The following is a 24,459-nucleotide window of genomic DNA, read 5'->3' as shown; positions in this document are numbered from 1 at the left end:
ATGCAACTAGAGATTATTATACTAAGTGAAGTAAGTCAGAACGAGAAAGACAAATACCATATGATATCACTCATATGTAGAATCTAAAATATGGCATAAATGAACCAATGTACAAAACAGAAACAGACTCACAGACATAGAGAACAGACTTGTGGTTGCCAAGGGGGAGAAGGAAGGGAGTGGGATGGACAGGGAATTTGAGGTTAATAGACATAAATTATTACATTTAGAATGGGTAGACAAAAAGGATCTACTGTATATCACAAGGAACTATATCCAATCTCCTGGCATATGCCATGATGGAAAAGAATATATAAAAAGAATGTGTATATAGATGACTGAGTCATTTTGCTGTACAGTAGAAATTGGCACAACATTTTAAATCAACTATAATTTTTAAAAATTAAAAAAATACCTTATTATTTTGGGAACTCTTACTAAAAAGCTGAGAGATAAGGGTAAATAGTTCTCCCTTACCCCTGGGTGAGCCAGAGTGATGCTCTTACCCTTGATCCTTGAAAGGGTGATGCAAAGTGTTGGGGCAACTGATTAGTGGAGCTGATGTGTGATAGGAGGATTCAATGACAGTGGAGACTTGAATGGCCTGTTCTGGTGGCTGGGCTCTAAGCTGCCTGATTTCTCAGTTCCTTCCTGTTTTCTAAGCATACTTCTACAGTTTTCTCTTCAATCTTGGGAGACACTCAGCATTCTTCTCCATAAATCCACTTTCCCTTCCTCTAGCCAGAGTTTGTTCAGTTCTTTATAACCAAGAACTCTGAGACATACAGAATCTCAGCAGTAGTAATGTCAGAATGTTGGGTACAGAAACCAGCTGACAGTGGAGAATGAGAATTCTTAAAAAGTATGAGGAGTAAAGGGAAGGATAAATATACTTGAGACAAAAACAAAATGGACGAGTTAGTTGTTGCAAAAGGGAGGTCTGAGCACATTTGTAGGCTGAAGAGCAGAAGCCAGTGGAAGAAGTTCCTTCTTTATCTTGACATCTAAGATCGCCTGCAATATAATTCCCACCTGGCTTTCTAGGCTCAATTTCCAATACTCTGTATGACTGAGACAATTGAGACACTATTCTCTACAAAGTGCTCCATGGCCTATCTTTGTTTTGTTTTGTGTGTTTGTTTGTTTATCTTTACTCAGCATACCTCCTTGGCCTGGAATCTTTCCATAGATCATCCTATTGATTCTATTGGGCCTCTAAGGATCACAAATCATCCCAAGGCCTTTTTTTGATTCCTTGAATGAGTGTGATTTCCTGACTTTAAAACTCTCAAAGCACCTTGTATCTCTCTTATCACCTGCAATCAGGTTGTGCCCCTGAACAATAGTTATTTTGGACTGGTCCCATTGCTCCTTTTTGGGCTTGCTGCCCTTGCAGCACTCATATGGTATTTAGCAGGGGCTCAGCAAAATGCCTCAGCTGAATGGACAGGAAGTGAACAGAAAAATTCTTAATAGAGGTTGAGGTTTAATGGCCACAGAATTCTCAGGAAATTACTCTTACAGCCAGGAATCAACTCTCCGTGGATAATGTTGGCCCTGTTCATCTAGTGTTAGACTGGGGAGAGGACAAAATGGCAAAACATGTGGAGTCCAAGTCTGAGGGAGACCTCCACTCATCTGTGTGGTTCTCTCTCCCATCCAGGATATGATGAATCTTCTGTGCAAAAAAAGTGAAGGAACTGCTGCTACAACCAGTGTGGATCCCTCAGTGCTGACAAGTCCAATGTAAAAGAGTACACAAGTTGGAATCCCATCTATATGAAGTTAAAACAGGCAGAAGTGAGCATGGTGGAGAAGCAAAGAGTCAGGTGGCTGGGTGGGGCACCAGGGACTTCTGGATGTGGTGTTATACTTCTTGGACTGATGTCACATTGGTGTGTCCACTTTGTGATAATTCACTGAACCACATACTTATGATTTGCATACTTCAGGAACATCACCCTCTATTTCAAAATTTTATTTAAAAATATCTGCTGTGTATTTCTTAACCATCCAGTTAAGCTGTTCTAGCAGCAGAACATTGAAAGGCAACAGGAAGTTGGGCATACACAGCATTAAAGCAAACTCTCTTCTCTAAATTCAGTTCTTGGCTGCCTTGATCTGTAAGGGAGGTGTTTTTTTTTTTTTTTTTTATGCTTATGCACAATGGAAATTTATTTCTCACAGTTACAGGGCCTAGAAGTCTGAGATTAGACTGCTGGCATGGTCACGTTCTAGTGAAGTCTCTTTTTCTGGCTGCGGACTGTTGTCCTCTTGCTGTGTCTTCGTACAGTGGAAAGACGGCTAGACACATCTCTGCGGTCTCTATTTTTTTTTTTTTTTGCCTTTTTACCATTTCCTGGGCTGCTCCCGTGGCATATGGAGGTTCCCAGCCTAGGGGTCGAATCAGAGCTGTAGCCACCAGCCTACGCCAGAGCCACAGCAACTCGGGATCCGAGCCACGTCTGCAACCTACACCATAGCTCACGGCAACGCCGGATCGTTAACCCACTGAGCAAGGTCAGGGACCGGACCCGCAACCTCATGGTTCCTAGTCGGATTCGTTAACCACTGTGCCACGAAGGGAACTCCCTCTGGGGTCTCTTTTTTAAGAGGACTTATCATGCAGGGGGATGTTCCTGGAGGAGAGATTGAATTTTATAATACAAAACTGTTTGAAAAAAATTCCCATAGTTACATGCTGTATTAGGAAAAATAAAGCCAGCTAACAGGAAGGAAATGAAACTGTTCTCAGCAGCACAGAACAATGTCTTAGGTTGCTTCCTTTTTGTAATGTAGGGTAGGGTAAATAAAATGAGCATCCTGATGGATTTTATTTTAAGCAGGTTTAACTTTAACTATGATAATCATGAGATACTTAAGAAATTAATGGAATGCTTATTTGATCTTTCTCCAGATGTTAAGGCTCTGAGCTGGAGGCCTCCATCACAGAGGCCCAAGGAGTTATTCTTTTGTTCTTTGCCTTTCTACTTCAACAGTTAGTGATTATTTCTTCTTTGGATTTGCAAACTCCTAGGGGGTACTATCGCCAATTTTGGAAATTACCTACTGATGGTAAAAAGGAAGCACAGGGAGTGAATGATTCTAACACAAAAACCCTCACTTGTTGGATAAGTACTACCCTATCCATCTTCCTTTTTCATCTCCCCAGTCTCTTCATGATCTAAACCATACAGCACCCATGTTTGTCTCTAAGGCACATGGGATTTGACTTTGTAGTTGCCTTTTCTCCCCCAAAAGGCTATACACTTTCAAGTGGCAGAGATTCTGCTCTTAGGATAGAAGATAGATTTCCTTCTGCAGTATGTTTGTTCTTGAATAGGCAGAGGCTGGTTGCTTGCTCCATCCTTGGACTGTGAGCTGCTTTGGGGAGGGGCTCCAGGTTCCTCATGTTGTGTTTGGTATATAGTAGGGGCCCAGTAAATGTTGGCTGAATGAAGTAAAGAAGGGACGGTGGATCAGGTCTTCCAGTTTCAAGATTCTTCAGATGACCTACCTCTTGAGTTCTGTAGAAAACTGTAATTGCTGCCTGAAAAAGCAGTCTACAGTCTATATTTGGAGTTTAAATGACATTCCTTCTGTTCTCCCTGGTCACCACACTCCTCTCAATTGGTGTAGGGCAAAATAAAGAATGCGAGTTGGCAATTGAGCTTATTTCCCAGGAGCTGGTCTCCCTGCTACAGGGAAACTCTCTATTTATAATTGTGCCTTGGCATTGATGGTACCTCTAAAACAAACAGTCCATGCTCCCCTCCAAAACTGTTATTCAATAAGTCTCTAGAGCTGGAGCCTGAGGGAATCACTAGACAACTTCATCATCCATGCCTATATGGTTTTTAAGAAATAAAAATTGCAATCTGTCCTTTGGAAAGAGACTAAATTGTGGGCAGGATGGAAGATGAGACAGAAGCAAACAGGAGTTTGAGAAGTGGAGAACTCTGAGGGTTGTTTCATTAAAGAGTGAGGAAAAAATGTTATTAAGAATAAGAGTTTCCATCTTGTAACCTTGTAGAGTATATGCCACTAGAGAGTAGGGATGGAGGTACAATCTGTCTTACTCATGCAGCACCTAATAGCTCCTTCCAGTAGTGAAGGCTGACAGATATTGTATATAAGTGCAGACCAGTTTCTTTATACTCACTGCTCTTTTCCTCAGTTGTAGAATAACTTGTTAGTAATCTTTACTTTTTCCTTGCAGTGCAAAGTGCTATAACTATAAGAGGTGAAGCAATGGGTAAGCTAATCATTACATCTTTTCTAATCCCCTCTTATGTGGATCATCAAACACAGTGTAATGTGAAAAAACAACAAAATTCACAACTAAAGGCCGAGAAATCTTCAATCAAATGGACCTGAAACCTTAAAAAAGATATCCTACTCCAGAAGACAAAGAGAAGCCCACATCAAGAGGTAGGAGAGGTGATTACATGATATAAACAACCCCATACCTCCCAGGTGGGAAGCCCCACAGACTGAAAACTAAGTGGTTCACAGAGACTCACCTACAGGAGTGAGAGAGCCCCACATCAAACTCCCACATGTGGGGATCTGGCACGGGGAGAAAGAGCCCCTGGAGCATCTGGCATTGAAGGCCAGTGGGGCTTGTATGCAGAAGCTCCACGGGACTGGGGGAAATGGAGACCACATTCTTAAAAGGCACACACAGACTTTCATGTGCACTGGGCCCCAGGGCAAAGCAAAGGCTCCATAGGAATCTGGGTCAAACCTGACTGCAGTTCTTGGAAGACATCCTGGGAAAACAGGGGTGAATGTGGCTTGTTGTGAGGGAAGGACATTGAAAGCAAAGCTCTCCGGAATATTCAGCAGCAGTGCCTTTCTCTGGAGGTGGCCATTTTGGGAAAATCTGGCCCCAACCATCAGTGCTGAGAAGCCCCAGGACAAACAACAATCCAGGTGGGATCACAGCCCCACCCCTCAGTAAACAGGCTACCTAAAGACCCCTCAGGCACACAGCTGCCTCTAATCCCATCCAGAGACAAAGCCCCACCCACTAGAGGGATTAGAATCAGCTCCACCTACCAGTGGAGAGGCATCAGCCCCTCCCACAAGGAAGTCTACAGCAAGCCCCCCCCCCCCCCCCGCCCCGTACCAAACTCAGCCACAAGGGGGGCAGCCACCAAAAGTAGGCTACAACTCTATTATCTGTAAAAAGGTCACCACACCAAAAACCTATAAAAATGAAAACTGAGAACTATAACTCAGATGAGGGAGAACCCCCCCCCCCAGAAAATCAGCTAAGTGATCAGGAGATTCTCAGCCTCCAGGAAAAAGACTTTAGACTGTTGATGCTGAAGATGATGCAAGACATTGGAAATAAACTGGAGGCAAAGATGGATACCTTACAGGAAACACTGAGCAAAGAGATAGAAGATATCAAACTTAAGCAAGAAGAGATGCAAAATACAATAGCTGAAATAAAAAAATTCACTAGAAGCAGCTAACAGCTGAATACAGGAGGCAGAAGAATGAATAAGTGAGGTAGAGAATAGATTGGTAGAAATTACGAATGCAGAACAGAAAAGAGAAAAAAGATTGAAAACAAATGAAAAGAGTCTCAGAGAACTCTGGGACAATGTTAAGTGCAGCAACATCCATATTATAGGGGTGCCAGAAGGAGAAGAGAGAGAGAAGGGGACAGAAAAAGTATTTGAAGAGATAATAGCTGAAAACTTCCCTAACATGGGAAAGGAACCACTCACTCAAATCCAGGAAGTGCAACAAGTACCATATAAAATAAACCTGAGGAGGAACACACTGAGACACATATTAATCAAACTGACCAACATTAAAGACAAAGAGAAAATACTGAAAGCAGCTAGGGAAAAGAAACAAATAACATAAAAGGGAAACCCAATAAGGTTATCAGCAGATTTTTCAGCAGAAACTCTGCAGGCCAGAAGGGAGTGGCATGATATACTTATCATGATGAAAGAAAAAACCCTCCAGCCAAGATTACTTTAGCCAGCAAGGTTCTCATTTGGATTTGAAGGAGAAATCAAAAGCTTCACAGAGAAGCAAAAGCAGAGAATTCAGCAACACTAAAACAGCCTTACAACAAATACTAAAGGAACTTCCCTAGGCAGAAAAGAAAAGGCCACAACTAGAAACATAACTATCACAAATGACAAGGCTCACCAGTATAGGTATATATACAGTAAAGATACGAAATCATCCATGCACGATTATGCCACCAAAATCAGAAATCATGAGAAGAGGTGGGTACAAATGCAGGACATTAGAGATGCATTTGCAATTAAGAAACAAACAATTTAAAACAATCTCGTATATATATATATATATATATAGACTCTTATGCCAAAACTTCAGAATAACTGCAAACCAAAAATCTACACTTGATACACACACAAATAAGAAAAATCAACTCAAATACAACACTAAAGAGTCATCAAACCACAAGAGGAGAGAACAAGAGAAGGGAAGGAAAGAGCAACAAAACCAAATCCAAAGCAATGAATAAAATGGCAATAAGAACATACATATCAATAATTATCTTAAATGTGAATGGACTATATGCCCCAACCAAAAGACATAGACTGGCTGAATGGATACAAAAATAAGACCCACATATATGCTGTCTTCAAGAGACCACTTCAATTCTAGGGACACATACAAATTGAAAGTGAGAGGATGGAAGAAAATAGTCCATGCAAACGGGGATCAAAAGAAAGCTGGAGTAGCAATACTCATTTCAGACAAAATAGACTTTTAAATGAAGAATATTTTAAGGGACAAAGAAGGTCATTACATAATGATCAAATGATCAATCCAAGAAGAAGATACAACAATTTTAAATATCTATGCACCCAACATAGGTTCACCACAATATATAAGGCAACTGCTAACAACCTTAAAAGGACAAATGAACAATAACACAATAGTAGTGGGGGATGTTAACACCCCACTTACAGCAATGGACAGAACCTCCAGACAGAAAATCAATAAGGAAACACAGGCCCTGAATGAAGCATTAGATCAGATGGACTTAATAGATATTTATAGGACATTCCATGTAAAAGCAAAGCAATACACATTCTTCTCAAGTGCACATGGAACATCCTCTAAGATTGATCACATCCTGGGCTACAAATCCAACCTTGGTAACTTTGAGAAAATTGAAATCATATCAAGCATCTTTTCTGACCACAACACTACACGACTGAAATTCCACAACAAGAAAAAAACTGCCAAAAACACAAACACGTGGAGACTCAACAACATGCTACTAAACGACCAATGGATCACTGAAGAAATCAAAGAAGAAATTAAAAAATACCTAGAAGCAAATGACAACAAAAATATGACACTCCAAAACCTATGGGATGCAGCCAAAGCTGTTCTAAGAGGGAAGTTTATAGCAATACAAGCCCACCTCAGAAAACAAGAAAAAGCTCAACTAAACAAGCTAACTTTACATCTAAAGCAGCTCAAGAGAGAACAGACAAGACCTAAAGTTAGTAGAAGGAAAGAAAACATAAAGATCAAAGCAGAAATCAATGAAACAGAAACAAAGAAAACCATAAAAAAGACCGATGAAACGAAAAGTGGATTCTTTGAAAAGATCAACAATATTGATAAACCCCTAGCCAGACTTATCAAGAAAAAAAGAGAGAGGATTCAAATCAATAAAATTAGAAATGAAAAAGGAGAAGTAACAATGGACATCACAGAAATACAAAGGATCATAAGAGACTACTATATGCAACTATATGCCAATAAAATGGAAAACCTAGAAGAAATGGACAAATTCTTAGAAAAGTACAATCTTCCAAGGCTAAACCAAGATGAAATAGAAAAGATGAATGGACCAGTCACAAGAACTGATATTGAAACTGTGATTAAAAAAAAAAAAAACACAAACTTCCAACAAACAAGAGTCCAAGACCAGATGGCTTCACAGGCGAATTCTATCAAACATTTAGAGAAGAGCTAACACTTCTTCTTCTGAAACTACTTCAAAAAACTGCAGAGGAAGGGATACTCCCAAACTCATTCTATGAGGCTACCATCACCCTGGTGCCAAAACCAGACAAAGATACCACAAAAAAAGAAAACTACAGGCCAACTTCACTGATGAACATCGATGCAAAAATCCTCAACAAAATCCTAGCAAACCACATCCAACAATACATTAAAAGGATTGTACATCATGATCAAGTGGGATTTATCCCAGGGATGCAAGGGTTCTTCAATATCTGCAAATCCATCAGTGTGATACACCACATTAACAAACTGAAGAATAAAAACCATATGATCCTCTCAATAGACACAGAAAAAGCCTTTGACAAAATCCAACACCCATTTCTGATAAAAACCCTTCAGAAAGTGGGCATAACGGGAACCTGCCTCAACATGATAAAGGGCATATATGACAAACCCACAGCAAACATCATTCTCAATGGTGAAAAGCTGAAAGAATTCCCACTGAGATCAGAAAAAGACAAGGATGTCTGCTCTCACCACTACTCTTCAACATAGTTTTGGAAGTCCTAGACACAGCAATCAGAGAAGTAAAAGAAATAAAAGGAATCCAAACTGGAAAGGAAGAAGTAAAACTATCCCTATTTGCAGATGACATGATACTATACCTAGAGAATCCTAAAGACTCCACCAGAAAACTGCTGGAGCTCATCCACGAATTTGGCAAAGTCACAGAATACAAAATTAATACAGAGAAATTGATGGCATTTCTATATGTGAACAATAAAAGATCAGAAAGAAATATTAGGGAAGCAATCCCATGTGCCATTGCTTACCATCCAAAAGAATAAAATACCTAGGAGTAAACCTACCTAAAGAGACAAAAGACCTGTACTCTGAAAACTACAAGCCACTGATGAAAGAAATCAAACATGACACAAATAGATGGAAAGACATACATGCTCTTGGATTGGAAGAGTCAATATTATCAAAATGACTATACCACCTAAGGCAATCTACAGAGTCAGTGCAATCCCTATCAAATTACCAAGGACATTTTTCACAGAACTCGAACAAAATATTTTAAAGTTTGTTAGGAAGCACAAAAGGCCCAGAATAGCCAAAGACATCCTGGAAAAGAAAAATGGAGCTGGAGGAATCAGGCTCCCAGACTTCAGACTATACTACAAAGCAACACTCATCAAAACTGTATGGTACTGGCACAAAGACAGAACTATAGATCAGTGGAACAGGACAGAAAGCCCAGAATTAAACCTATGCACCTACAGCCAACTCATCTACGACAAAGGAGGCAAGAATATACAATGGAGAAAGGACAGCTTGTTCAATAAGTGGTGCTGGGAAAACTGGACAGCCACATGCAAAAGAATGAAATTAGAACATTCCCTAACACCATACACAAAAATAAACTCCAAATGGATTAAAGACCTAGATACAAGACCAGACACTATCAAACTCTTAAAGGAAAACATAGCCCAAACACTCTCTGACATAAACAACAGCAACACCTTCTCAGATCCACCTCTTAGAGTACTGACAGTAAAAACAAAAATAAACAAATGGGACCTAATCAAACTTCAAAGTTTCTGCACAGCAAAGGAAACCCTAAACAAAACAAAAAGGCAACCCACAGAATGGGAGAAAATCTTTGCAAATGAATCGACTGACAAGGGATTAATCTCCAAAATTTATACACACCTTCTGTAGCTCCATACCAAAAAAAACAAATAACCCCATCCAAAAATGGGCTTAAGATCTAAATAGACAGTTCTCCAAAGAAGACATACAGATGGCCAAAAAACACAAAAGATGTTCAACATCACTCATTATTAGAGAAATGCAAATCAAAGCCACGATGAGGTACTTACCTTACACAAGCCAGAATGGCCAGCATCAAAAAGTCTACAAATAGTAAGTGCTGGAGAGGATGTGGAGGAAAAGGAACCCTAGTATACTGTTGGTGGGATTGTAAGTTGGTGCAACCACTGTGGAAAACAGTATGGAGATTCCTCAGAAAACTAAACATAGAACTATTGTTTGATCCAGCAGTCCCAATCCTGGGCATCTATCCAGAGAAAACCATGACTTGCAAAGACACATGGACTCCGATGTTCACTACAGCACTATTTTCAATAGCCAGGACATGGAAACAACCTAAATGTCCATCAACAGAGGAGTGCATCAAGAAGAGGTGGTACATATACACAATGGAATATTACTCAGCCTTTAAAAGGAACGAAATACCAGCATTGTTAGCAACATGGATGGACCTAGAAATTATCATGCTAAGTGAAGTCATCTATACAACGAGACACCAACATCAAATGCTTTCACTTACATGTGGAATCTGAAAAAAGGCCAGACTGAACTGCTTTGCAGAACAGATGCTGACTCGCAGACATTGAAAAACTTTTGGTCTCCAGAGGAGACAGTTTGGGGGGTTGGGGATGTGCTTGGGTTGTGGGATGGAAATCCTATGAAATTGGATTGTGATAAATTCATTGAATAATAAAAAAATTAAAAAACAAAAACCAAAAAAACCAAAGAACAGTGTAATGTGACATCTTTGTAACATGCATTTGGCATGTACTTAGTTAGTCTCAGGTTAACATGAAGTTCACATTTCGAAGCCTGAAGTTGATGAGAAGAAATACGATTCAAAATCATAAGCTGCTCAATGATTTGTGGTTCTGGGAAAAATGTTAAGTCTGTAGTTTCATACAACATGTTCTTTTTTCCAGATCAGCAATTTTTGTATACTCCAGGTGCATGGTATAGCTGGTATTACCTCATTTATTTAATACATTTTCTCACCTAAGTGAACACGCAGATAGATAGTCACACACATGAGTTTAGAAGTATAAACATAAGTTTCAACAGTGGTTCTTTCTGGAGGGTAGATTTGGGGATTTTCTGTTGCCTTATTTTTGCTTTTAAGTATTTTCTGAATTTGCTGTAATAAGAAAATAATTTGATTATTTAAAAACAAGAGGGAAGTTGTGCTTAGAACATATACATTTAAGAACTTAGAAATATTCAGAGAATTTGATGGTCATTCCAACAGCCACATCTCCTTTGTGCTAGACTTGCCCCCTCCTCAGCCCATTTCCATGTGGTTAGTGTAGTCTAAGATGCAACTTAGGGCACTTCCTCGCTTTGAGTTAATTTTCTCCAAAGGTATTACCATGTCACTGTTCAGACTTATTAGCCTATGTAAGTCATCTCTCAGTTCCAAGTGACAGAAGCCTCACAAAATAGCTTAAGGAAAAATGAGGAATTTGTTTGTTCGTGTAACTGATAAAATTCAGGGTTGGCTCTAGGCAGAGCTAGATCTAGGAATTGCAAATGGCATTATGTCTTATCTTTCCTGGTTCTGCTTTTTTCACATAGGTTTTATTTGCAGGCAGGCTTGGTCCACCTGTAAGGAAACATAGCTTTTGGCATTTACAGGCCCACCTGATCCTTAGAACTCTTGATCTTGAAGAGAGAGGACTTGAATTGTTCTGGGTTGGGTCATGTGCTCTTCCATGCCACCCTAGAATGGAATGAGGAGACTACAGAAAGAGAAGGAGTGTTCTTCAAAGGAGGAGGTTTTAAGCAAACCATGATTGGGCTCCAGCACCATCATTTCTTTAGGGGTGCATAACTGAGCAGCTTCTTTGTCAGGTCTATGTGGGCCAGCAGCATGCAGCCCTGTAGTGCTTCAGGCCCAGTACATGCAGGGCATCCTCCTGGGTGTATTTGGCCTGCAGCAGCCTCAGGTAAGCTTCCCATTTGTTGCCAATGAACTTGTTACAGGTGAATCAGTGCACAGGTAAGATCATGGCAGCCTGGCAGCTGGCTTGTCCTGAAGGCTGTACCACCACCAGCCAATCCTCCACAATTCTCCAAACTTTCTTTCCCAGCTGTGCCTGAACCACTTTCAGACTCAGTCTGTTGTTCTTATTTTGTACATGTCACAGCACTGGCCGCAAAGAGCTTTCCATTATTCTTTACTTATGCCAACTCATCCTTTAAGATCTAGTTCACAATACTTCTATGGGAAGTCTTTCCTGATCTACCCTATCTGGGCTGAGTACTAATTTATAGGATCCCGTAAGTGTGTCATAGATACTCCTGACATTACACTACACTGCTTGCCTAAGTATTTGTCTCTCTTTCACTAAACTAGCTCCTTGAGTTCAGTGATTGCACAATGCATGGCAAATAGTAATTGCCCCACAAATGCTTATTGAATGAATGAAAGATAATCTCAGTATGGATAAGATCTTGCCTAGCTTCCTTCCTCCATTTAAAAAGTTTCTACACAAATACCTGGAAGCTAAATAATATGCTACTAAACAAACAATGGATCACTGAAGAAATTAAAGAGGAAATCAATAGATACTACAGACAAAAACAACAAAGATACAATGATCCAAAACCTATGGGACTAGCAAAAGCAGTTCTGAGATGGAAGTTTATAGCAATAGAATCTTATCCTAGGAAACGAGAAAAATCTCAAACAACCTAACTTTACACCTAAAGAAACTAGAGAAGGAAGAACAAAGCCAAAAGTTAAAAGAAGGAAAGAAACCATAAAGATCAGAGAAGAAATAAATGAAATAGAGACAAAGAAAACAGCAGAGAAGATCAATGACACCAAAAGTTGGTTCTTCGAAAGGTCAACTAAGTTGACAAAACTTTAGCCAGCCACATCAGGGGGAAAAAAAAAAAAAAGGAGAGAACTCAAATCAATAAATTTAAACACGAAAAGGAAGTTAGAGCTGATACCACAGAAATACAAAGAATTATAAGAGACTACAACCAGCAACTATATGCCAATAAAATAGACAATCTAGAAGAAATGGACAAATTCGTACAAGGGTACAACCTTCCAAGACTAAACCAGGAAGAAATAGAAAATATGAATAGACGAATCACAAGTACTGAAATTGAAACTGTGATTTTAAAATTTCCAGAAAAAACAGGGAGTTCCCGTCGTGGCGCAGTGGTTAACGAATCTGACTAGGAACCATGAGGTTGCGGGTTTGGTCTCTGCCCTTGCTCAGTGGGTTAACAATCCGGCGTTGCCATGAGCTGTGGTGTAGGTTGCAGACGCAGCTCGGATCCTGCGTTGCTGTGGCTCTAGCGTAGGCCGGTGGCTACAGCTCTGATTAGACCCCTAGCCTGGGAACCTCCATATGCCGTGGAAGCGGCCCAAAGAAATAACAAAAATAAATAAATAAATAAATAAAATAAAATTTCCAGAAAAACAAAAGTCCAGGACCAGATGGGTTCGCAGGCAAATTCAATCAAACATTCAGAGAAGAGTTAACACCTATCCTTCTGAAACTCTTCCAAAAAATTTGCAGAGGAAGGAACACTCCCAGGCTCATTCTATGAGGCCACAATTACCCTGATACCAAAACCAGACAAAGATAACACAAAAAAAGAAATTACAAGCCAATATCACTGAAGAGGATAGATGCAAAAATCCACAACAAATATTAGCAAACCAAATCCAGCAATAAATTAAAAGGATCATATACCATGATCAAGTGAGATTTATCACAAGGATGCAAGGATCCCTCAATATCCTTGAAGCAATCAGTGTGATATACCACATCGACAAACTAAAGAATAACAACCACATGATAATCTCAACAGATGCAGAAAAGCTTTTGACAAAATTCAACATCCATTTCTTTTTTTTTTTTTCTCTTTTTTTTTACGGCTGCACCTAAGGAAGTTCCTAGGCTAGGGGTTGAATCAGAGCTGAAGCTGTCAGCCTACAGCACAGCCACATGGGATCTGAGCTACAACTGCAACCTACACCACAGCTCATGGCAACACTGTATCCTTAACCCACCGAGCGAGGCCAGGGATCAAACCTGCGTTCTCATGGATACTAGTTGGGCTTGTAACCTGCTGAGCCACAACGGGAACTACAAAAGATCCATTTTTGTTAAAAACTCTCTAGAAAGTAGCAGAGAGGGAACCTACCTCAACATAATAAAAGCCATGTATGACAAACCCACAGCTAACATCATTCTCAACTGTGAAAAGCTGAAAGCATTTCCACTAAGATCAGGAACAAGACAAGGATATCCACTCTCCCGCTGTTATTCAACATAGTTTTGGAAGTCCTAGCCACAGCAATCAGAGGAGAAAAAAAAAAAGTAAAAGGAATCAAAATTGGAAAAGAAGTAAAACTATCATTGTTTGCAGATGACATGGAAAATCCCAAAGACACTACCAGAAAACCGTTAGAGCTCACCAGTGAATTCAGATAAGTTGCAAAATACAAAAGTAATACACAGAAATCTGTTGCATTTCTAGATACTAACAATGAAAGATCTGAAAGAGAAATTAGGGAAACAACCCCATCTACCACCTCATCAAAAAGTAAAAAATATCTAGGAATAAATCAGTCTAAAGAGACGAAAGACCTGTACACTGAAAACGATAAGATGCTGATGAAAGAAATCAAAGATGACACAAACAGATGGAAAGGTATACCATGCTCTTGGATTAGAAGAATTGATATTGTCAAAATCTACAATACTGCCCAAAGCAATCTACAGATTCAGCACAAACCCTATTAAGTTACTAATGACAATCTTCACAAAACTAGAACAAAATATTTTAAAATTTCTATGGACACACAAAAGACCCCAAATAGCCAAAGCAATATTGAAAAAGAAAAATGGAACTCGAGGAATCAGGCTCCCTGATCTCAGTCTATACCACAAAGCTACAGTAATCAAAATAGTATGATACTGGCACAAAAACAGAAATATAGCTCGGTGGAACAGGATAGAAAGCCCAGAAATAAAATCACATATCTATGGTCAACTAATCTATGACAAAGGAGGCAAGACTATACAATGGAAAAAAGTGTCTATTAAATGAGTGGTGCTGGGAAAACTGGACAGCTAATTGAAAAAGAATGAAATTAGAAAACTCTCTAACACCATATACAAAAATAAGCTTAAAATGGATTAAGAACCTAAATGTAAGGCCAGATATTATAAAACCCCTAGAGGAAAATATAGGCAGAACACTCTTTGACCTAAATCACAGCAATATCTTGTTTGATCCACCTCCTAGAATAATGAAAATAAAAATAAAAATAAAAAATCCTCTATCAAAAAAAAGTTCCTACAAAAAAATCTTAGATTTTTGTATAGGAATAAGATACAAGCTATTTCAAATAAAACCTCACACAACACATGGAACTTGCCAAATATGTTTTAAGGAAGCAGACAGGAGATGTGAAAAACATTAAAAACTAAATTATGCTAAGTAAGTATCATTGGCCTTTGAACATAATGTTACATTCCCACTTGGTATCAGTGTATCTGATTAGCTTGGTAAAGGGTTTTTAAACTGGAGACCACAGACCTCTAAGGAACTTGAAAGAACTGAGGATATGAACTTGGATGGGAAAAAAAAATAATTTTTTTTATTAGATTATAACTGAAACTTAGTATTTCCTTTGATTATAAAAAATGCATAAAATAATCCAGAGTTGTTTTAGGCAGTACAGTGACTTTGTGAATGACAGAGATCAGGTCTTTTCGTATCAGTTACAGCTGTTGCAAAGATCTCAATATACTGTCCATCTATTTCAATGTCAAAACTGTTACTAAACTCTCTGCTAGATCCAGTTATTAAATGAATGCATATATTACTTTATCACACACTTATATATTTTGAAAACTTATACTTCAACGGAATTGGTTTCTTTGTAATCTTATGCATTTTTTTCTGCACTTAAAGACATTATTCTGAGAAAGGATCCATGGCACAAATAATCTAGGCATTCACTTAAAACAAGATGAGATGTGATAATCTGACTTTAGAGAAATTTAGCCAATCCTGCTCTTTCTAGCACCACACTGAGATAGAGATTATGGGCCTTTCAGACAATCCTAAACTTCAGAAAAGATGCCCTGATGGAAAATTTTATCTGAATGGAAAAGCTATGCAAATTACTTTAGTGTCAAAGGGTCTCTGGTCTAGGTTGGAAAAGTGCAGTAAACACGTTTGGACCTACTCAAAACTTTTAACTAAATGCTGCAGACATTGGCTTAAGAGCTTGCTAAAGAAGACAAATTCATTTCTTTGTGTGATTATCTGCATGGATTATCAACTAGGATTTTGGTTACCAAAACCCTTAGGATGTGAGGTCCTTTCTAAAACTGTTTGGTGACAAGGATCTGTCAAAGAAGTAAACTCTTCTTCAGAACTGTTCTCCAGGAAATTCTCCTTGTTTACTGGTCTTGGTTTCCACAGGAAACAGACGATTCTGATTCTTAAATCAAGATACTTTTGAGGGGATACTATACAATGAGCCACAAGAGGAAGCACAGTAACTTCAAAAACTCCAGGCTAGGAGCAGCAGGGCTGACATTACATCCCTTGGCCAGATGAGAAGAGAACAAGGAGTGGCAACTTGAAGGAGAGGTGTGAAGTTTGGAGAAAGTGGTGAACTTTATTCAAACAACTCACTGGGGGAGAGCCGAGGTACTCTGACCATGCTCCGATTTCCGGCCAGAGTGCCCTGACCATTTTCTGATCTCCAACCAGGACATTCCTTAGCCAAATCCACCCAGAAGCCAGGAAGCAAAGGAGTGCACTGCTGTGGTCCATTCATCAGTCTCTTGGGGGCAGACAGTAGAGCAGAACTGGAGGGGTAGACATAACTAGCTCATTTGGCAAATCCCTACTATTGCACTTTTTAACATTATTTAATGGCCCAAGAGGACAAACCTTTAAAAAATTCACGGCTATGTCTAGAATTCTGGCCACTGTAAGTGCTTGGTATTACTGCTGAATGAATAGACAAAAAACAAAACAAAACAAAAACAAAAACAAAAAAAACAAAAAAACCTGAAATACTGCTGAAACAAAGAGTGAAAAGTAACTGCTATATATAATTAGGAACTTAGAATTTACTTTTACACAGAGTGGATATTTAAAGTGTTACAGAAATGCTTCAGTATGATCCAGGAATAAATTCTACTCTTTGGATCAGGCAGACGTATGTCACAATTTTATAATATAGTTAACTACCTTCAATCCTCCTTACCTGTATATTCCTTATTTGCAAATTTGCCTATTTCTTATTAAAACTTTCATGGTCATGCTTAGAGTGGTGAAAAACTGAGGGTGACAAGGTGACATGCTGCGTTCTTGGTTCAGGTGTCATATTTTAAATAAGTATCCTTTGCTCCAATGTATTGTTTTTTGCACTTTTGCATTTTATTGGTGATTTTGTTGATCAAAATGGCCCCTAAATGCAATGCTGACATGATGCCCAGTGTTCCTAAGTATTAGAAAGCTGTGGTTGACCTTATGGAGAAAGCAAGTGTTAGATAAGATTTGGTTGGGGATGAAGTTATGGTGCTGATGACCATGAGTCCAATGTTAGTAAATCAACAAGACAGAAAGACAACTAAAACAATTTTATGTATTGATTAGTTGATAAAAACGTGACCAGAGGTCCACAGAATGGCCCCAAGTACTTCCCCTAGGAGAAATGTTCAGTATATGGTGGCTTTAGAGAACATAACCACCATGAATAATGACAATCAGCTGTACTTGCTGCCTTCCAGTTCCTCATAACGATTCAAAAAAGAAAATTTGATTTACAAAAGACACAATGATTTTTCTATAGTTAGCAGCTAACTGGTACTTGTAATGTAAAATCAATAGGAGGAGAAAACCTATCACCACTGCCGAATTTCAATGCGATATTTTAAAATGTATTACTTTTTGAAAATATTTGGCTAAATTCAAATTATTTCAATTAAAGTCATCTAGAAGGCCATCATAGTTTGAAAATTAAAGAAATCAGTGGGAGGGAAAAGGAGAAACAATCTATTTAATACATTGACTTTACATTTACAAATGCATTTTTATTATAATCTGGACTCGGTTAATTCAATCCTACGTATTAGTTAGGCTATTTTATACCCACTCCACAATAAATCCTAGAAGCTTCATGCTTCTATTTATAGTAGCATAGCAAACCTGAAGTTCTTTTCTTTTTTTCTTTCTTTTTTTTTTAAATCACAATTCCACTGACTAAGGTAAACAGCTTTCCATGTTCTGGCAAAAGAATATCTAATGTTAGTCAACAAAGACAGCCATCTATTATTCTGAGAAATATAATAGTGGCAGCCTTTAGATTTTTTTGGTCTGTTTGTTTAAAGTAAACAACTTTGAATGGTAAAAGCTGAAATTTCTGACTGGCTTTCTAACCACAGTAAGAATGACACTTTCCCCAGGGACCACCAAAAATTTATAAAAATTTGTATTAACATTCTTTAAGAATCCACACATATCAATAAGAATCTGACTTTCCTGCCATGCTCCAAATGTCTTAAAGGGTAGATGTAGTATATATATATATGTTATAAAGAACCTTAAGGATAAATATTGAGTGCCTAAGCATTATCACAGTAGTAAAGTTTAAATCATTTTTATTTTTGAAAAACACTTTTGGTGCCATTATCATATTCCCAAATAGGTTTAATGCTACTGGTGATTAAGAAGCTCAGAAGCTATAATTATGCATCCCTTACTGTGGAAACAAAGCAGCAGAGCTCTGAAAATCTGAGGGGGAAACACCCAGGCACTTAAATCAATGAACACTTGTTAGGAGGAAACAAACTGGTTGACTGCAACCTTGATAGAGCTGCACTAACATCAAACAGCCACATTTCTGTCCACTTACAAGGAATACTATAAAGAAGCAAACAAGCCATGTTTAACAAAATGTGTCATTATACAGAAAGTGTATTTTTCACAATTAAAAAATTTAACATCTTCTTTAGTCTAACACTTAAATGGGAAATAGCCTAAGGAAAAATAAAGACCTACACACACCATCTATTTCAACTACAAAGCAAAATGCTCTGTGACTGAAGGAAAATAATTTAATATTATCATTTTATAAGAGTATAACTCCAAGGAATGACTATGTTTATAAGTAAACACAAGATTTTTTTCCTAAAGATTTGCGACCAAGGTTTGCAAGACAAAATCAAACTGCAAAACTAGTTTAAAAGAGTCCAATGGTTCTCTTATGTTTTCCTTTATGTTCTTTATTTTAAATTGATATTTTAGAACAGTAAATTATCTTTCATAGCAGTTCTCCTGGTATGATAATTCAGTACCCAGTTTCTGAATGTAGAGGTTTAAGATAAATCAAAATGAACATTAAGGCGTACAAACAGCTACTTTAAGTTTGCTCTTATTTAATAAGGATTGATTTAACTCATATTCAAATACATGGAATGTTGGCACAAAACTGAAGCTGCTGTAGAAAGATCACAGAAGTTCTGTAGGTTACTGAAACTTCCACTTCTCTAAAAAACATACCCTTAAATGGTCTTAATTTTACAAATTTTAAGTGTTGAGAAAATGTCTAAATAATAAGTAACAATTAAAATAAAATGTTTATTTGTAAATTATGTACAGAATACATTTTACTTTACGACAGGGAAATGGGAAGAAGAGCTATCACCTTCCAGCCAATGCTGCTTTCTTCCTCTGTTGAAGATGACCATCTTACTCTGAATCAGACGCACAAATCAGTTTGGATTTCCTAAGTTGGAAAAGGAGAATTTGCAGCTAAACTAAAAGTGATGTTGCATTATGACTAGTTGGCTTGTTTCCACAAAAGGCTTGTGAACCCTGCTAACTCCGGATCTTAGAAATTTTCTGGTATAATTTTATAATCAACAAAAACTTAACTATTAAGAAAAATGAGTTTAAGCACTTCATCTCAAAGAAACTGTGAAAGGGCTACATAAATATGCATAATCTGAAATGTTGGTATTTGTTTTTATCCCTTTTAGTTACTTTTGATTAGTCTAACAGTAAAAAGCCAAATAGCTATCAAAAATGCCATTAATCTAAATGTCATTGTGGAAAGTGCATCTCTGATAACTATCAAAATGAATGACAACTATTTATTGTAAAATTATCAAATAGATAAAACTTATAAATGGCTTTAGACTGTACCAATAATAGTATTATATGAAATGAAGGACTGAATATAATTGCTTAGATGTCAAATCCATTTCGGTAATGGATTTAAAGAATGCTACAAATGTCATGTGTACATTATGATGATAAGCCAACATGGAAAATCCAACCTCTTGCACTTGTTTAGTCCCCAAATTAGTCAGATTATGATTTTTCACGTGAGGATTTACTTGTTTCTCCATCATTGTCTTCTTCCTCCTCTTCACAATCCCCATCTGTTTGCTGTTCCAGTTCTTCTTTTGTGATCATTTCAAAATCATTCCCATTTCCGCTACTGTGCTGGGATCGGTCATCTTCCCTCCTGTCACTGTCTGTGTCTGAATGCCGTTCTCCACCTGAGCCTTCTGTTCCATGATTTCCTGGTCCTACTTTTCCCTCCTCATCTTCCTTTTTCTCACTGTCTGACTTTTCTTCACTGTCAGACTTCTGCTGCTTTTTGGTTTCAGACTTCTCATCTTTCTTTAAGTCTGCTTTTGGTCCTTTATATTCATGTGTGTAAAGAGGCCTGAAGGAGTCAATGAAGCCCACATCAGCAGTCAGATTTGGCAAGAACCAAAAATGGTGCCTTCCTCCAGTTATGAGCCAAATGATGAGAAATAAAATGCAACGAGCTGTGGGAGAAAAATTTCTCTAAATGAGTAATTCAAGCATTGACACAGACAGTAGGGAATAATTGTTAATGAAAAAAAAAGAGAAAATATTCAGCATTTTATTATTTGCATAGTACTTGCACCTTAAATATAAACAAGTGAATCCTAGTTTAGCAGCTATCAACATAATTCTAGGCACAAAGCATTCTGCTCTGAACTTGAGGGCATAATGCTACAATGCCCTTCAAAAAATTACTTTTATGTTTTTTCATCTGGGTGCCGCGTCATGGATATACTTATGATTTATACACTTTGCTATGTTACAGTTCAATAAACACAGCTACCGGTTGGACCATGAAGTCTGCATGAGACCACGGTAGAAGAAAAAGGAAATAAATGCAAGTAAGGGATGAAGAATATCTTTAAGAAGTCTTTAAAGAGAAGAAAGCAGGGCTGTACTATGATTTCCCTAAACCCTAGGCACTTCTGCCTTTGTGAGGCAATTCCTCCATTAAAATAATATTACAAATTATTCTTTTTATGACCATATTGGTATAAATACTAATATAATCCTGCACAGGTTCACTGTGTATGTGCACATATTATTCCTTTTGATTTTAAACTAAATGAAAGCATTTCTGGGGGCCCCTAATTGTAATCGTGAATCTAAAGGATAAGCTTTCTAAGGAAAAAGATTATTGAACAATACGAGAACATTTCCCTAAAAGTTACAATTTTCTTAAATAAGTATATAATTTCTGCTTATTTCAACCTTCTCCCAATATTAAGAAACAATATAACGCTAATGAAAGCCAGACTGCATCAACAAACAGGTTTGAGGTTACTCTTTTAGAGCAATATATGATAAAACTGAGGTTAGATAATGGAAAAAATTGAGAATTTTAAATAAAGTTTATAGTAATAAGCTATCACAAACCCCGATATTTCAGTTTTCTCTCAATGTACCCTAATATATAGAGCTTTATTTTTTTTAAAGATGATTATATTATCAACTAATCAATTATAACAGGTTTTTGGTTTTATTTAATTAATTAATTTGGGCCACATCTGTAGCATATGGAAGTTCCTAGGCTAAGGTCGAATTGGAGCTGTAGGTACAGCCTATGCCACAGGGCAGAAAAGCCAGATATAAGCCCCATCTGTGACCCAATGCCAAAGCTCAAGGCAACACCAGATCCCTAATCCAGCGAAGCCTGGGATTGAAGTACATCCTCATGGATATTAGTTGGGTTCTTAACCCATTCACCCACAAGGGGAGCTCCCTCCCTTTTTTTTTTTTTTTTTGGTCTTTTTGCTATTTCTTGGGCTGCTCCCTCAACACATGGAGGTTCCCAGGCTAGGGGACCAATCCGAGCTGTAGCCACCGGCCTACACCAGAGCCACAGCAACACGGGATCAGAGCCGTGTCTGCAACCTACACCACAGCTCACGGCAACACCGGATCGTTAACCCACTGAGCAAGGGCAGGGAACCTCATGGTTCCTAGTCGGATTCGTTAACCACTGCGCCACGTCGCCACGTCGGGAACTCTGAGCTCCCCTTTTTTAAAGCTTTTTGGTTTTATTTTAGTTTTTGTTTTCTTTACAGATAATCACATCACTGTTTTCAAACAAAGCCTGAGAAAAACTCATCTATGCTCCTTCCATTATTTTGCTTTGGATAGATAAAAGGAATGGTTACAGCTGCCTAGACTTTAATAAAGCCATAATTTCTATTTTCACAAAAGAACATAAATATTCTAAAAACTGTATATACATCATTATTTTTTATGGTACAAATAGAAAAGGCAAATAACTTTGAGATTATGGAATAAATCAGTGAATAAACTCCACTAATAAAAGGAAATCGTAAACATCTAAGGAGGCTGCATATTTTTTCCTCCAAAGGGAATTATGATATTATGACAGGCTTTAAGCAGTTATAAGACAAACAGTCCATAATATGAAATCCTCCCTTGAATCCAAGAAAAAGCCATATTGAAATGGCAAATAAGATGTAAATTCTCACCTTATATATAAACTAAATGTAGCAGAATGCCAACTTTTTTTTTTTTAAACAGTTTTTTTCTATGTGACAGAAGGGGAAGAGTCAAGGGAAAACTACTGTGATATCTATTGTCATACTGTTTCTACACTAGAAGTGACACATTTAGAAAAGTGCCAAAGGTCTTATTTTAAATGGCAGTATTATTAACACAGTTTTGAAGTAGCACCAAATATAATTTTGACTAATATATAATACTTAGTGGGATAATATAAGAGAAATCCCCAATTTATATTTGGAGTACAGATCAAAACCATCTGAAAGTATATTTGGAATTTTCTAAGAAAAACAACAATACTGTTGGTTTATTTTCTGATTTGATTCACAGGACCATTTAATGCACAATGCTACGTAAAGCCACAGTATATTTAAAATGAAAAATTATAGAAAACGCTATTGAAGAAATAATACTTTAAAGAGCAAAACAAGATAATATAAATTACTATGAATAAGCGATTAAATAAAAGATAATCAAGTGGGTTAATTCTATTCAGTGGAGTCAAACCTCTGCTGAAGAGAGCTTTAACATTTTCAGGGATTTGGGAACCAGAAGATACTAAAAGGCAGATAAAAGTTTATGGCTCCTTATTCTTGATGCAGGTAGTATACTACCTCTAGTTACCTGTTTCACAGTCTTAGATATTATTCCTTGGCCTACAAAGTGCTGTGCTACATGCAGAAGTTTCAGCGGTCATTCTCAGGGTGACTAAGCGAGAGGAAGGAAAAACTGGAAGGTAGGTAAAAAAGGCTTCACTAAGAGTCAGAGATCCCAGGAAAAAAAAAAAAAAAGGAGGCTCATAAACATGATGAGTTGAATAAAAATACTGGATGAGTTCCTGGGTCCATGGATGATGGCACCAACTCAGGACACTTTGCTGTCCAGGGTGAAGGGATATGCAGAGGGAGATTGCTTATGACTATAGTAGTAATGCTTATAAACATAAGAATCTATTACATTATGAGGTACAGAATCTCAAAATAACATGCACCCAGCTCAGCTAAGCTTGGTCAACTTGGGTGTCCTCTAACAACAGATATTAGGTCAATAACATGGGTGGTTTTTTGGTTTTTTTTTTTTGTCTTCTTAGGGCTGCACACGGAATACAGAAGTTCCCAGGCTAGGGGTTTAATTGGAGCTGCAGCTTCAGGGCCTATACCACAGCCACAGCAAAGTGGGATCCATCCAAGCTGCACCTGCAACCTACATCACAGCTCATGGGAATTTGGGATCCTTAACCCACTGAGTGAGGCCAGGGATTGAACCCGCATGGATACTAGTTGGGTTTGTTTCTGCTGAGCCACAACAGGAACTCCTAACGTGGGTGTTTTTAGAAACTTTTATAAAGAGATACTATGTCTTGCTGGAAAAACTGATGTGTCATTTGAGGAAAATAATAAGAACTTAGTACTACATACCAACATAAACTCTAGATTGATCAAGCAATTTTATGTAAAGTTAAAAAATCATCACTGAACAGCTTTAGATAAGCTGAGAAAAATTCCTATTTCTTTCCCAAACTGGAAAATTAAATTAGACCACTTTACCCTATATGGGAGAATATTTATTTCTTTATTTACTTGTCTTTTTTCTAGGGCTGCACCTGCAGCATATGGAGGTTCCCAGGCTAGGGGTTTAATTGGAGCTGTAGCCACCGGCCTACGCCACAGCCACAGCAACTCAGGATCCGAGCCACATCTGTAACCTACACCACAGCTCACGGCAATGCTGGATCCTTAATCCACTGAGCAAGGCCAGGGATCG

General features: G+C 38.0%; 1 protein-coding gene and 1 pseudogene across 1 annotated transcript in view; both read right to left on the bottom strand.

Moving 5' to 3' along the window:
• Window positions 1-10,830: 10,830 nt before the first annotated feature.
• LOC125112783 (DNA-directed RNA polymerases I, II, and III subunit RPABC5-like) lies at window positions 10,831-11,825 on the bottom strand (annotated as a pseudogene).
• Window positions 11,826-19,233: 7,408 nt separating this feature from the next.
• The window catches only part of SEC62 (SEC62 homolog, preprotein translocation factor), a 29,218-nt gene continuing 23,992 nt past the window's right edge, over window positions 19,234-24,459 (bottom strand). Inside the window, exon 8 of the mRNA XM_047786206.1 lies at window positions 19,234-20,654. Coding sequence (XP_047642162.1) covers window positions 20,188-20,654 — 467 coding nt within the window. The 3' untranslated portion in view covers window positions 19,234-20,187. The remainder of the gene's footprint in view (window positions 20,655-24,459) is intronic.

Source organism: Phacochoerus africanus, chromosome 1 (genome assembly GCF_016906955.1).
Source record: "Phacochoerus africanus isolate WHEZ1 chromosome 1, ROS_Pafr_v1, whole genome shotgun sequence".
NCBI lineage: Eukaryota > Metazoa > Chordata > Mammalia > Artiodactyla > Suidae > Phacochoerus > Phacochoerus africanus.
The sequence above is the reverse complement of the archived record's forward strand: the minus strand, read 5'-3'. Positions and strand labels throughout refer to the sequence as shown.